Genomic DNA, 15,235 nt, shown 5'->3' on the forward strand with positions numbered 1-15,235 from the left:
CCTTGAAAGCCCTGTAACTTTGTTTCGGTCCTTGAAACCCTTGAATTGTGGGGATTTTCACACGGTCCGATTGTACAACTCGCAATTCACAGCAGTTGAGTGTGGTCCCGACAAACTTTACTGCTTATTGCATTTGGCAACACCACAATTAGGAAGTCAAACACCGTCAAACCGCCTGTGGTAGATTGGCGAAATCGAGGCATGCGCTCGCCCGCGGCGCAATCTTTTTTTTCTTTATCTGGCTTGTCATAAGCTAGTGGCCACAATGAGGCTACAGCATCTTGAGCTCTCCAGAAAAAAGAAAAGTTGCACCAGCGCGCTTATTACAGTTGAATTTACTGTTGTTTGAAAGTTTCTCTTTTGACTTCACTTTTAGCAGTATTATTCTTTAGCATCCTGCTAAAAAAAGTACAGCACAGTCTACTAGCCTGAGCCACCTCAGCATCATCTGTTGGCCACATTGTGCGTTGTGTACCTGGTCAGTGCTTGCTCCGGTGCCGTCAGTGGTGTTTTGTTTTCCACGTGTCTGTTGTGGTGTGCGTTGTGATCGCGCGATCGTGCATGCAGGTGGCATAGTTTGGAGTAAGGCCTGGGAAACGTAAGTTTCAGAGCGCTTCGCTCACCAAGGACGATTATAAGTGTTGGATTGCGCCGGACGCATCTGACCCCCACCACAGGAGGCACTCGCCGGGTAGATTTCAAGGGCTGCTGTATTGGCCCCCTGAAAGCACGGACAGTTTAAGATTAGGCCCGTTTAGCGCTCCAGCAAATGCCGGTTGTGGTTCAAAGACCAAGTCAGAGCCGAGAGTTGATAACAGAAACAAAAAGTATCTCCTCATTTAAAACAGAACAAACATCTCACAAACAAGCACACTTGGCTAGCTAGTTCACAATACAATGCAGATGTTTGACAGCCATGGGGGAAACAATCAATCAGTGGCACTCAAATACAAGCACACGAGAATATTCGAGAACAATTGAAGTCCTTTCATATTCACCGGCTTTGCGAGTCGTAGGCTGCAGCGCTGACCAGTCGTTCCCTTTCGGCATTTGGTGATCTCCTCTCGGGGACTTTACTTCATTCATTGACCGACTGACCTCCCTTCACCGCGCGATTATATATTGGGTTGCACCCGGATTCTGTTGACGATTATAGTTTAACGCTTTCTTGACCGTGCCTATTCCCATTGTCAGTATGTTATCGATGACTTCGAGTTCAAATCATGGTTCTCTCTGAGCGATTCCGGACAGCTAACGTCATCCAAAGGGTAAAAGAGGAAGTATTTGATCAGTTCCGCTTCAGATCAGATCAAATAACTTTATTGATTGCACTGCGAATTGGTGGGATGGGCCTGGATCCCACCTAGGCTTTGGCCAAGGGTTGCTGGCCCTTGGCGGCTTCCTCAGCTCGCTGGACGGCCCAGAGTTGGTGCTCCAGGTCTGAGCTGAGCAACGCAGACTCCCAGTGCGCGCTGGCTGTCGCTGTTTAAGGCTGCGTCACGGCTATTGTTTATTATACCTGGACATCCCCATAGTATATGCTCTAAGGTGGCTCTAGAGTCGCAATGTCTGTGCTTGTCTGTGGTGTATAAATCTGCGTGTATTCCACTTTTGAGTTTCTTTTTTCCGCCGCGGAGGAACTTTCAAAGCTCGTTCGCAGTCGGGGAGGTGAGTGCTCGTGGTTTCGGTTGTGGCGTCGACGTCGCTCGCAGTACCTCCACGGAAACGGTGAATTTTGACGGATTCTGATAAATCTGAGCATCAATCTCAGGACGATGGTAGAAGCACAGACACGGAAGACGACTTCAACTCATCAGGCTATACGCACGGTGATAGTTCGCCAAACCGCCCCGGAACATCAACAGATATCTGCCAGTAACTTTTGCTCTCTCCTTGGGCCATTTTATCGCTTCTGCACGTTGGTGTAAACGTATCCCATGCGTACTAAAGGGTCGCAGCTCTTATGTGCTAGGTGTCAACTTTGTTCGGGCGGGAGAACTTGGCGCCGACTGCAGAAAGAGCGGAGTTCTCTCCGCGAAGACAGCACAGAGTGGGCCTTGACGTAGCGCTCCGAAGTGCCGTGTGGAGCCTTCTTCATGTTGTTTTTCACCGCAGAAGTAGTCAGAGAGATATACAACCACACAAATAAGTATGTGTGGCTGCATATTTTTGAAAAGACAATGCATAGTGAGCCAACCTTTGTTTCACCGCGCCAAGAAACTGCTTCGCACAGTGGTATTATAACACTATAGTCGGTCGCAATCTAAGAATAAAAAATAAACTGTACTGCTGTCCATTCGTAATATGCGCATCCAATTACAGCCGCTCTTTGCTATGACGTTGTTATTTAGACGAACCAATGAAAACTGCAACATGGTGCCGTTTGCGACGAGAGATGTGGCGCCGCTGCACCGAGACTGCTGAGACCGACAGCCATCAATTCGATTATCCTGTGTTGTTTGTTTCTTCCAAAAAAGCTCCTTCGTACTGTTATCCGCACGTACCCAGCATCATCGTGGCCGGTCGTCATTCAGTGCAGCCAAAATTTGTGATTGTGCCGCGTCTGAAGTATGCCGAGGTGGCAGCAGCTCGGAGCGTTTTACAACGTTTTATGGCGTACCGTCATTTCGGCAGCGGCAAGCATTTCCTGCATCGCTTGGACACACCAAACATATCGCCTGAGGGTCGCCACACTCGTCGACTGTCGAGTTCATTGGTGTGCATTTACAAGGTGAAGTCGGAATGCGCGCGTCTGTGCACGATTGGCCACGGCTGGCCTGGAAAGGGGCACGAGCGTTTCGTCCTGCGGCTTTCACAGTGCGTCTGCTTCCACCTCCCGCTGCACCACCGTGTTGTCGCTGCAACCCTGCCGTTGCTAAGGTCCCTCTATTTTGAGCCCTTGCTAGCCGCTGCGTTCGCGACTGCGGTCCACGCAAAAGTAGATGCGCAACGGAGAAAAAAAATTGCCAGACGCCATGCAGCAAGCAAAGACGCCTATAACTACGGCAGGGCCCTGCGCCCCTCGCGTTGAGCAGTGGCTCTAACCACGGAGAAACGCTACCATTGCGTTAAACTCGACTGCGAAGGCTGTAAGGCGGAACGCTAGCGCGCCTTTCTAGTCCGGCTGCGGATTGATCGCCCACAAAAGCCGTCGCATTAGCGTTGCCAGATGTGTATGTGTATGACTGGTAGCTCGCAACATGGGAATCTTGGTGATGTTTAACACAAAAGTGTTTTATGCCAGGGTCCACCAAGACCTCACTGACATCATTTCAGTCACGGAAATGATGTTGGTAAAAAGCAAATGTACAGGTGAAGAAAAATTTTCGTTGATGTGGATGACCTGGGAGTCGAATCCACAACCTCTCGGTCCGCGGGGACAGGTGCCGGACACTCTAGCCACTGTGCCACCGTTTTTTTTTCTTTATTGGCTTTACAAACGCGGCTTATATATCTCGCATCATCTCCGCGAAACAGACGGCAGGGGCAACGGGAACGCGTTGCCAGAGGGTAACGCCTTCTCTATGCCAGAGAGAAGTGGAACGCCTTCGCACGTTTACGGCTCAAGCTACGAACTCTGCTGCTCGCGTTCCTGAAGCACTGTGTGGTCGTGTATGCATAAAAACAGCGTTTCCAGTGCCTCCTTTCAGCGCACTGGTTGGCACTGGAAACTCTGCATGGTGCATCCCAGTGTGCTACAGCGTGCTGGGAGGCACTGCGACAGACTGTACAGCGTGGCCAGTGCAGCCCAGTGTGCTGAAAGACTGGGAATACTGTACGGTGTGGCCCAGTGTCTTACAGTGCACTGGGAGGCACTGGCCACGCTGTACAGTGTCTGCCTGCGCACTGGGAACACTGGCGGCACATTGGAATAAACTGGGCGCGCCGGGTGGAATTCGTATAAGGTTTGGTATTGGATCACGAGAAGTCGAAAGAAAAACTAGAGTATTTTCCAAATATTTTTCTATATTATAATTCTGACCATCTGGGGTCCTTATTTGCATGTATACACGCACATTTACAAACACACCAATGAACATGCATAATTAGTGGATAAACTCTCCCTCCCCAAAAAGAAAAAGAATTCTGGCTATGCCCCTACGCTCGGCACGACTGCAGAGACGGAGTGACGAAGTTGCGCGCATGTGGCAAACGCACGCTGTGGCCGCTGCTCGCCATCTATGCTGGTGCTAAGGGCAGGTTTCTGATCCTTATAGTAATAATAACTTCTGGGTTTTGATGTGCCAAAAGCACGATATGATTATGTGGCAGGCTGTAGAGGAGTGCTTCGGTAACTTCGACGATTTGGTCTTCTTCAACATCAGGAGGGTTTCGACCTGGGCTTGTTGGTGATTCATCTTGATGAGAACTGATGCGCACAAAAGACAGGGACACAAGAAGGAACATACATGGACAGACGAAGCGCAAACTAACAACAGTTTATTGACAGGAAATGTGACCTTTTATATGCCAAAAGACACTCATTTCGTATTACAAAGGAAGCAAAGACAATCTAACATACACGTGTAGTACCAGTGAGATATGCTATTCCTTTAGCTGATAAAGAGATAGATGGCATGCTGATGCATTTGTCTTTGAGACATGAGATGGAAGCTCACAATATCTCAGGTCTCAAAGACAAATGCATCAGCATGCCATCTATCTCTTTATCAGCTAAAGAAATAGCATATCTCACTGGTACTACACATGTATGTTGGATTGTCTTTGCTTCCTTCGTAATACGAAATGAGTGTCTTTTGGCATATAAAAGATCACATTTCCCGTCAGTAATTTTAGATAACATTCGAAATAAAGCTGTTGTTTGAAAGTAATACTGTTGGAAAGACCAATTCTTCCTCTGTCATTTGATACCGTTTTAGTATCAGTCAATTTCTGTGGCAGGAAAAAGAAATGTTTCCTGGACTACCCGAAAACAACCAATTTTTCCTCGGTCGCGAAAGTATTATCGAGCTTATCGGAATAGCGTGTTTAGCGGAATAGCGGGATCAAAACGCGCACGTGCAGTACACTAAATGGCCTGCAGCGTTTACCATACCCACACTATTTCTTTTTTTTTTTTTTTCAGATTTAACGTTTTCGTGGTTTACGTAGTGTACGTAAAACATGGCGGTGGTTTTGGACACCCGCTTTGAACTGAAGTTGGCTTTGCTGTTGAAGGATTCACTTCGTTCGCAGCAAATCAATGTGCTTAATAGCTTCGCTTGCCTTCAGGCAGCTTCAACGACCGAGTATTACGGATAACTTAGCGCAGTTTTTGAGATCGCTTCCCATTTCGAACGTTCCTACGCCTAACGGGAAGATTGGTGTAAACTAATCTACAACATATAAATTTTCTTTTTTGTGGCGTGGTCCATATTTATTTACTTTTATTATTACTAAATAAAGTAGTAATATTGCTGCATGCAGGGACACATGCGAGCATTTTCAGCTTTTTTTCTTTTCACTTTTTTAACGCATTCATCCTCCGCTAGGTGACTCCACAGTCACAGCTTGTGCACGTAAACTCTATCCCGCTATACTATAGTGTACTAGAATATGGAATAGTGTGTTCAGGCAGCTCGCCATGCATGGCATGAAGCGGTGTGCGTGGATGAAAACCTGATCTGTGAGGCGGTGCTGCTGCAGCATGTGTTGGTGGGGTAGTTAGTGTAGCTCTGCACTCTCGGCTGCTGTGCAGTGATCGACTGTTGCGTGCGTTAGTGCCCGATCAACGAAAGTTTTTCTTGTGATTTCTTTCTGATGCAATAATTCCTGCAGGCCATCTGACAGTGAAGCAATGCCGAGTTGGCAGCGGCACTGCTTTTCACCTGGTACAAAGCAGTACGCTTTCTGAAAATCGTTGGTTCACAGAGTTTTAAATTGTGAGAGACGTGGGCTTCCCTACCCGTCTGACGCATTATTTTATGCTGTAAAGAAACTAGAGGGCATATTCATTTTTTCAGCAAGCAAGAGCTGTGAAGCAACAGCGTTGTTGATGTGCACGATGTGGCTTGCAAGAAAACACTTTGACTGTACCCTGGGCTGCAGCCAGCACTCGCAGACCTACTCACAGCAGCAGCGGTAAAGTTTTATATGCTGACAAGACTTCATGTTCTCGTTAAGGGTGTCAACCAGTCACGAGAGGCAAACCGAAAAAAAAAAGAGGAAAAGCTGCACGCAACAATCAGTCGGTGTTCATAAAAGTACCACTGCGACCATTTGGTCATGAACTCATAAAATATTCGCAATGGTCACAAATGTAAGGTCAGTGTTTCAGTCCACTGCAGTGGGCCCATACATCTGTAAATAAACAGTTTCTTCATGCAGTATGGCTGTGGTGTCCATCATAGCTTCCTTTTGTTTGTGCAACATCCCTTCCGTGACGGCCGCATTTCGACGGGAGCGAAATGCTAGATGCCCGTGTACGATGCGGTGTCAGTGCATGCATGTTGAAGAAGACCAAATCGTCTAAAGTTTTTTGGGGGGGGGGGGGGGGGTTTAACCACTCAGTATGCGTGTTCGTTCGTGTGTTTGTATGTGTGCGTGTATACATGCAAATAAGGACCCCAGATGGTCAGAATTATAATATAGAAAAATATTTGGGAAATACTCTGAGTTTTTCTTTCGACTTCTCGCGATCGAATACCAAATCTTATACGAATTCCACCCAGATCGCTCAGTTTTTTCCAATGTGCCGCCAGTGTTCCCAATGTGCGGACAGACACTGTACAGCGTGGCCAGTGCCTCCCAGTGCACTGTAAGACACTGGGCCACACTGTACAATACCATCCCACCGTCTTTAGCCGGTGGGATGGCCCAAAGTTGCTCTTTCCAGGCTGATATGATTAGCACGGACTTCCTCTGCTCATCAATACTTCATACGTGGCCCTGTCTGGTCAATCGAGGGCAAGCCATAGAATGCGTGGCTGGTCTACTTGTTTCTTATACTGTTCACATTTGTCCAAATAATGGCCTGGGTGGCAGTGGTAATAAGCCGCCAGGTTCAAGCGTTATTGGCTTAGAGGAGACACTGGGTCACCACTTGGTGCTTAACAGTTGTCGGATGCATAGGGGCATACTGGCCTCTTCCCAGTCTGTAATGACTTTAGATCTCCCTGTAGCTAACTGTGCAGTTCCCTCTTGACCTTAGAGGGAGCACCTTGGTGGCTCGGTATGTAATTGCTTAAGCCATGGCATGAGCCGCCTCATTTCTGGGAAGCATACCTGCCAAGTCTCCCGGATTACCCGGGAGACTCCCGGATTTTGAATGTTTCTCCGGGTTGTGCGGGTCATAGGAAAATCTCCCGGAAATCCTGTTTTGCATTGCGCGCCCCGTGCGTCACGGTGACGCGAGGTGGGACGTTTTGCGTACAGATGCGCTACACGCAATTTAAAAATTGATCCTAAATGAGTTATAGGTTATATCAGCCGTTAATATTCCGTAGATGATGCATTTGTGTGCACACAAATCTATCCCACAAGTTATCTCGCCTTCAAAATATTGTGTCACTACTGCTTTAAGTGGAGAGACCAGCACTTAAAAGGGTAGCCGTTACCGATGTCTGTCGAGATAGCGTGTTCGCCAGCGCTTGCGACCGTCCCCGTCTCAACGGCACCCCTTATGGTCCCTTGCCCGACGAAATATCTGGTAAGCAAGCGACGACAGGCCTCGCACGCGGAGCGATGTTATCGCGTGTGCCCTTCGCGCGACGGTGACGGCCGGGTCGTTTCATCTCTGCTTCAACCGCGTTCGTTCCTAGTGCTAGCGCGCATTTACTCGCACGTGAAACAGACGATGCGTAAGCGATCTTATCCCGTTGACAGTGTCCATATAATTGCTATCGCACCCCCCCCCCCCCCCCCCCCCCCCCCCGTTGAGTAGATCTCCCGGATTCCGTTGCTCCAAACTTGGCAGGTATGGGGAAGGTATAGTGTACAGGTGCCCGATCATTTGGACAGAATTTGCTGTTCTGTCAGCGAGATGCACCCCTGGTGAAGTTGCAGAGTGAGGTTTCGGAGTTGCTGATTACGTATCTGTCACAGCCTTAATGAAAGCCAGCAGATAATGAAGCCAAGGAAGGTATAGGGGACGTTAATTGTACTGTTTTAAGTGTATTGTACTAATTGTGATATAAATGCGAAGAAAGTAAAGTGGACGAAAAGACAACATGCCGCCGTCAGGGACCGAACCTGCAACCTTCGGATAAAGCGTCCAACGTGTGTTTAGTGCGTAGTTTGTTTTGACGGACTGTTTCGCCTGTCAGCGTCTGTTGAGAAAGGCCAGACGACACGCTTTTGGGAGGACATTTCGGCCTCCATTGGAGCCACGCTGCCTTCGACCGCCGACATGGGTGCCGCCATTTTGTTATAACTGCCTCAGCTGAGGTGGTCAACCTCAATTCGGAGCAACCATGGTTAGTGGGATAACCGCGGTTAGGCTTTCCGTCCAACTGGATGTAACTGCGGTTTAAGGGAACTAAGGTTTGCCGTAACTGGGGTTAGCGTGCCCGTGTAACTACGGTATTAGTTCGCACCCAGTAACGCCGCCTGGACCCCCCGAACTTCCGGTCATTTGAAAAGGCCCATGCTTGCGTTACATCAAATTAGGTGACCACTGAATGCTTCATTTTATTGTTTCTTGTTTTGTGTCGTGCAATAAGAAAAGTGTGCTTTCAGTTTGGGAAGCATGCGGAGCATTGTTTGTGCAGGCACCAAAGGAGGAGCAGGATCACTCGGTGCTGCAGCAGCCCATCACCCTGGGCGTGCAGGGCGTGCGCCAGATCGTCCAGTGCATGAGCAGCGGCAGCCGGGAAGTGAAGGACGTGCTACTCAACGAGTGTAGCGTGCTGTTTGAGTGCAAGGTGTGCCGCAGCCTGTTTCGCAGCCTTGCCAACCTGCTGGCCCATAAACGCGTCTACTGCACCCGACACCTGTGCGAGGCGATGCCGCTGTGCGCGCTTTCGGCGCCATCGGAAGATCCGACCACCGGCGGCGAATTGCAGCTGACGGCCATTGCAGGGAACACGAACGCCGTGTACCAGCGGGTGGCCCGCGAGCAGCAGGACAAAGGACCCTCTTCGAGCCAGGCGACCTCGTCGCGGACGAGCTACCTATCGGCGCGCAGCGACTGTGACCTTACTCGGCTGGCGTGTCTCAACTGTGACACAACGTACACGTCGGTCAAGACGCTCTACCTGCACATGGTGTCCCTGCATTCGACCACGCGCCGCTACTACCCGTGCCCATTGTGCCGCGCCAGCTTTGTGCAAATGTGGGGCGTCACACGCCACCTGGTGAGTGTGCATGGCCAGACCAAGGAACAGATCGTGCAGTTGCGCGACAGCATCCGCGGTGGCGTCCAGTTGCGCAAGAGCCGACTGCAACACATGGTCGACTGCCTGCTGCGCAACAACGGCACCGCCGCCGCGCTGTGCAGCCGCTGCGGCCGGCCGGCCACCGGCTGCCCCCACCGGACGTCGGCGGGCAAGAAGGCCCGCCGCAAAGGCGTGCCGCGGCGCAGGCCGCCGTCAACTCCAGACAGGACTTCCGACAGAACAGTGCAGCCGCAGCAGCAGCAGCGCAGTAGTGCCAACAAGCGCGTCTCGCCGGCCATGGAGCGCAAGATTCTGGCCATCATAGACTACGACCGGCTGGCGTGCCTGCGCTGCGAGCGGCTCTTCTCCAGCTTCTCGAGCCTGCGACGGCACGCAGCTGTGCACCTGGGCTACAGTCGGTACCAGTGCACTCGCTGCAGCTACCAGTCTTACAATCGCGCAGACTGCCGCAGCCACGTGCAGCGCGTACACGCAGACGCGGCGCACGATGCGGAACGCATGATTGTGCACGTGCCGGGTGAAGAGGAAGGCGGCCACCCGATGGCTACGCGCTTCCCGCGCCTCGACTCGCTGTCCACGCTCGTCACGCGCTCGGGTGCGTACCCCAAGAGGCCACCGCCCCTGGGGCCTCAGAAGTAGCTTGCTTCGCTCTTAGCTGCCCGTGAAATGTTTGTGCTGCTGGATGCAGAGTGTTGGCGAAGCAGGTGGACAGGTTGCGCTTCAGAAAGTCCCGGTGATCGCAGTCGTGCGCAACACTGTGAGGCCGCGTTGCACTTGGCTCGACTACATGCACAGGCAGGCATAATTCTGCGTCGGACAGTCACGAAAGACGTACAGCCCCGTCATACGCAAAATAAAAGTGTCAAGAGGTGGGGGTGTAACTGCCCTTGGTTTTGTGCCCCGTGCTATATAGTTATTGCGCAGTTATTGCGAGAGCGCAGCACATGCATGTGGCCATGGGCACATTTTGCTATTGTTGGCTGTTTCAGTCGCTGTGTGCCAACGTCTTGGCACACTTGCCTTGGATTTCATTCCAAAAATCGAGACTATGGCAAAACCAGCTTCACCTATGTGCGTAACTATGGTCTCACCTGACTGTGAGAGGGGCTGTGTGAGTGGATGGTAAGTTGTGCTTTGGCGATGACATGACCCGAGGGAATGTACTGAAATGTAGATTTATTGATAGCTTCAGCGATGACCTTCTTCTTAAGTGCTTTGTGAACAACGTTCCCGAAAGAACAAAAAACTTGTAAGGACGCTTGAGCTTTGCCTTCAAGAGTCGAACGCGATAGCGTAATCGGGTTCCGTGCGCATCGCCTTCAGCCGTGCCGCAAGGAAAGGAGCATTTGTGCGCGGCCTAGCATGCCTACGGCAAGTACAGTTGCGAAGTGCCCACAACGCCATAATTCTTACAAGTTGGCGAAGTACCCACTACGCGTCCGTGAGATTCCACGCGCACCTGTGCGCTGTGTAATCGATGGGTAGCTTTAAACCACCCACGCAGTTGACATGTTTTGACGCCTGCTGCGATTCTACGATTATGCCACACAATCTTACATGCGTTAAGGAGACTCCTCCCACTACATAGAAATCAGTCGGTCCGAAGATTTTTTATTAATTTATTTGCATCTAGCTATCGAATTTTCGCTCACAACCGGCGACGCCGACACCGGAATTTCTGCGAAACGAGTTGTTTGACGCTATCGCATGAAAAACGTCGGTTTCGACGTTGATCAGTAACGCGATTGGCAGACGAGTGCGAGCAAAACGTCACGGAAAGCCTCGTAGGAAAGTAAAACCAGCGTTCAGTGCAGCAAAACTTCTTTGCAGACTAGTTGGTTCATATTTTTAAACTCGACTTGCTGCGCAACCAGCAGGAAAGAAGGAGGCAGACAGGAAAGAGCGCTCTTTTCTGTCTCCCTCCTTCTTTCCTGCTGGTTGCGCAGCAAGTCGAGTTTACAGCGTTCAGTGCTCATCTTTTAATGTGCGTAGGTATTAAGGGGCCGCTGTAACGAAATTTCAGTATTGCTAAATTGATCGTGAGTAGCGATATTACAGAAGGGAATCGAGTTATAGCAAACACCGGAGCGGGGGAGGGGGGGGGGGGGAGCAATAAACCTCGGCACTTTGCCTCCGCAAATAAGGGCCGCATCAGATGTCGCAGACAAAGGTGGTACAGTAAGTGCTTCATATGTGTCCGCTATCTACGTCCGTATGACTTGGCCTTTTTCTTTTTTTGGTATCTCTGATATTCACGGAAGCGCTGTTAACGATCCTCACCGATTTTCACCCGTGTTATGACCCGCTCACGCTAGCGTCAAGCCTGCCGTAACGGTGCGGTACCGTAGAACGTCGGCCGTTGCCGCCCGCGCGAGAGCTGTCCAACGTGCACGGCAAGCTTCGCCGGCGAGGCATTCGTGCCTCCGAAAAACATGGCCGCACTGTCAAAAGCAGTTGTCGTCCACCTCGAATCTATCAAGTGGCCGCCGTGCGCTCTGTAGCTTGTAAGCGCCGAACTGATGCTTCCATTTGCTTTAGATTGATGTCCTTCAGCTTCGACAGCAATGTATTCGTCCCGATTCGGCACTGTTTTTGAGAGCCATACTCAAATAATCGATGCTGTAGGCTTAGCGAGTGGAGATGGGCGCTTCCGAAATCTCAGAGGACATAGCTTATGCGTTTGCTAGTTGTTTCTAATACTCCACAGCGGGCGCCAGCTTGGAGACACGTTATTAGCGAATTTTAGTATAGCGGTAAACGCTTACGTTAGCGTGCGTCTCAACGCAAACGCTAAAACTGAACGCGCTGCGTGCCAACTGGTAGTCTTTTAGTACAGCGCAAGGCATTCCCGCTAACGCAAGCACATACGAAATGCGCTATAGAATCCACAGACGCGCCACTAAGTCGAGCTGAACCAAAGTCACCGTTGTTGCGCCTCCATGGCGCGTTTGCAGAAGGGTGATTCCACGTAAGATCGAACAAACGATGGCAGGTCGACCTCTTAAATTTATTTCAAAATTTTATATATTATTGCCTGATGAATGGCAAGAAGAGATCCGCAATTTGTTTTGCCGCCAAAAATTTTTTCGAAGCACCGGAAATCAATAATGACGAAGAGGTGGAGTGGAGCGCTCATCCGCTCTGCTGTTTTGGCCAACTTTCGTTATGAATTGCACAAAATATATTAAAGTTGGGTAGCTGAAATGTCTTTAACTAAATATATGCATGTTTTTGCTTCTGCTCAGGTATTTTTAGTTTTTATGTGTAATGTAGATGTTTTTATAAAAAACCTGAAATTGGCCCAGGAAACGTTATTTTCTTTACTTTGAAGGTCTTTATCTCAAAAAAGCCTTGTAGCAGAGCGACGAAAAGTCCGCATTAAGTTCTTCGCGTACTTGCCTACCAAACTGCCGAATGTTATATTTATATAACTTACAGGGGCGTAGCCAGAAATTTTTTTCGGGGGGGGGGGGTTCAACCATACTTTATGTATGTTCGTGCGTGCGTTTGTATGTGTGCATGCCTATGTACGCAAGCAAAACTGAAAAATTTCGGGGGGGGGTTTGAACCCCCCCAACCCCCCCCCTTGGCTACGCCCCTGATAACTTATCAGTAAAGAGATGCGATCGGGCTAAGTTCAAGAAAACACCGAACAGTGGAAACTTCAGACGACAATTAAAAAATATATATATATTTCTTAAACTTTGTCCACTTATTCTCCTCCACATCAGCTTTCACAATCATTGAAAACATATTGCATAATTTCGTTGCACTAATAGTTACGGCCCCTCCAATGAGGCAAGGCTCAGCCACGGCCACCTCCGCGCGCCCCGATCCAGGTGGCCGTGGCTCAGCGCACCATGCAGGTCTGAAGATCCGATGCTTCCATGCTTATGAAATAAGCTTAATATAATTTTTCGCTAGTGTGGATGGCAGAAGAGAAGTTCACAGCGTTCCTGGGGTCCCGTCGTTGCTGCATGAACTTGCCGAAAGCTTTCGGTCCAATGCGCTCAGAACCAGCACTTTCCTTCAGCTGAATTTCCCGATGCATCACCTTAAAGGGGCACTAAAGAGGAACTCTGAATTGGTTTAGATCGAGAAATTGTGCTGCGAGAACTCTAATGTCGTTAATTTCGCCATTATAGGTTTATTAATAGAGGAGAAAATCAAGTTCAAAGTTTCATTTTTAAATTTCGCGCCGAAATCTCCCCACGTCACATCACGGATTTCGAATTGTATTTATCGTATTTTGGCGCCATTCGCTCAACAAAATTACCCCCAACTTGGTATGTTAAGTCTATGGACACCTCAGAGGACAATGCACTTCATTTTTATCGATTAGGAACTACGTAATCCCTAGTAGGCGCCGTCAATATATGTGACGTCTCGGCGAATAGTGCCGAAACTTCTAGGTGGCGTCGCCACCCACATTTTCTTTCTGCGAGTTTTCTCGCTTACTAAGCGTCTTCTTGCAGCAAGCGTGGTGTTTTTGGCATCGTGAAAGAGTACTTTACTAATATGAGAAAAATCGTTTTGCTCTTTAGTGTCCCTTTAACTTTACGCCCGCCGTATCTTGCAGCGAACATTTTCGACTACCACCTTCTGCCACCTTCTGCACCTCAGTTTGTTTTCTCTTGACCTAGGCTGGCCTGAACCGACTTCTAACTGCCAGGAGGTTTCAAAGAGGACACGCTGGTAGTCGCAATGATCTCGTTAATGACGTCGATTTCTTTTTCATGGGGCATAAGAATGTCATCGTTCAACTGCGCGTTCCGTGAAGATATTTCATGGCAGTCGTAGCAAAAGCACGCGTAGCACGAGTAGTCCGTCTCACTGACAGTCACTGATCATTCGGGTGTTAAACGTTCCTTCGAAGCATTGATGTCTAGGTCGGTAACTCTGTGAAGTTTTGGCTTTGCAATAATTAAGCTTCTTGTGCTTCGAAAGGTAGTCCCCACAATGGACTCATTCAGAGCTATACTTTCTCGCCATGAGACGCACAGGAGGAGTAGAGCAAGCACTATCGGCGTCGAATGAAGTGTGGACCGCCATAGAAACTATGTGAACAGCGGACCGAACGCGCGGCCAGTTCAGGCCGTCTGCTGCTGACATCTAAGATAGGCAAGCGCAACCGGTTACCGATAGTTTTGCTTTTATTGCGATAGCAATTATATGGACAGTCTCGGCTGGATTTTGCCGTCGCCGTCGCCGCCGTCATGCACCGTATATGTATAAGTATGTATATATATATAAAGGCCCCAAAGAAAACTCGGAAAAATGCTTCCGAAGCGCGGAATCGAACCAGGGACATCTTGCTCCGCAGCGAGCGGCGCTATCCACTACGCCACGAAACGCAGATCCTCCACGTAGCTAACGGCGAGCGTTATATACACACCATTTAGCGCTGGACGGACTCAGAGACAGCAGGCGATAATAAGCGTTTCTTCATTACCAGCGAGGTGGCGCTAGGAGCCCGACGGGCGCATTTAAAAGTCGTCGGCGAGCTCGCTCGCTTCTTCTTATATTTGCGCATGGGAGAAGCTTGCCCTTCCGCTGTCTGCTCGCGCGGTTTTCTCGTGGCGAGGGGTAGACGAATGTTTCACGCTTTCACCGTGATGTCCGCGCTCATGTTACGGCGCGTACGAATGTCACTCGAGCTCAGGGACGCCGCCAAACGAACAAACAGAAGATGAGCGCGAACTATCAAGTGTCACAGCTCGACACTTGAAGCACGCTAGTTTCCTTCGCTGCTTCGGCCGCCTTTGCAACAGAAGCGCTGTTCAAACTGAGAGTATCCATTGGCGAGCCTCACTTCGTATAGCATTAGTTCCTTGCTATCGCATTCATTGCTTCGCCCTTGCGGCGAAACTGTGACTTTTTTTTCCCTTTGACATTCCATA

General features: G+C 49.6%; 1 protein-coding gene across 1 annotated transcript; it reads left to right on the forward strand.

Annotated features, from left to right (window-relative positions):
• Positions 1–8,708: 8,708 nt before the first annotated feature.
• LOC119378298 (zinc finger protein 800) lies at positions 8,709–10,172 on the forward strand (the record flags this gene model as incomplete). The annotated part of the gene is given in 1 exon segment (XM_037647481.2): positions 8,709–10,172. A coding segment is annotated over 1 exon segment (1,266 nt), but the record flags the coding sequence as incomplete, so codon positions are not given.
• Between the last annotated feature and the right edge of the window lie 5,063 nt (positions 10,173–15,235).

Source organism: Rhipicephalus sanguineus, unplaced genomic scaffold, assembly GCF_013339695.2.
Source record: "Rhipicephalus sanguineus isolate Rsan-2018 unplaced genomic scaffold, BIME_Rsan_1.4 Seq770, whole genome shotgun sequence".
Taxonomy (NCBI): Eukaryota; Metazoa; Arthropoda; class Arachnida; order Ixodida; family Ixodidae; genus Rhipicephalus; species Rhipicephalus sanguineus.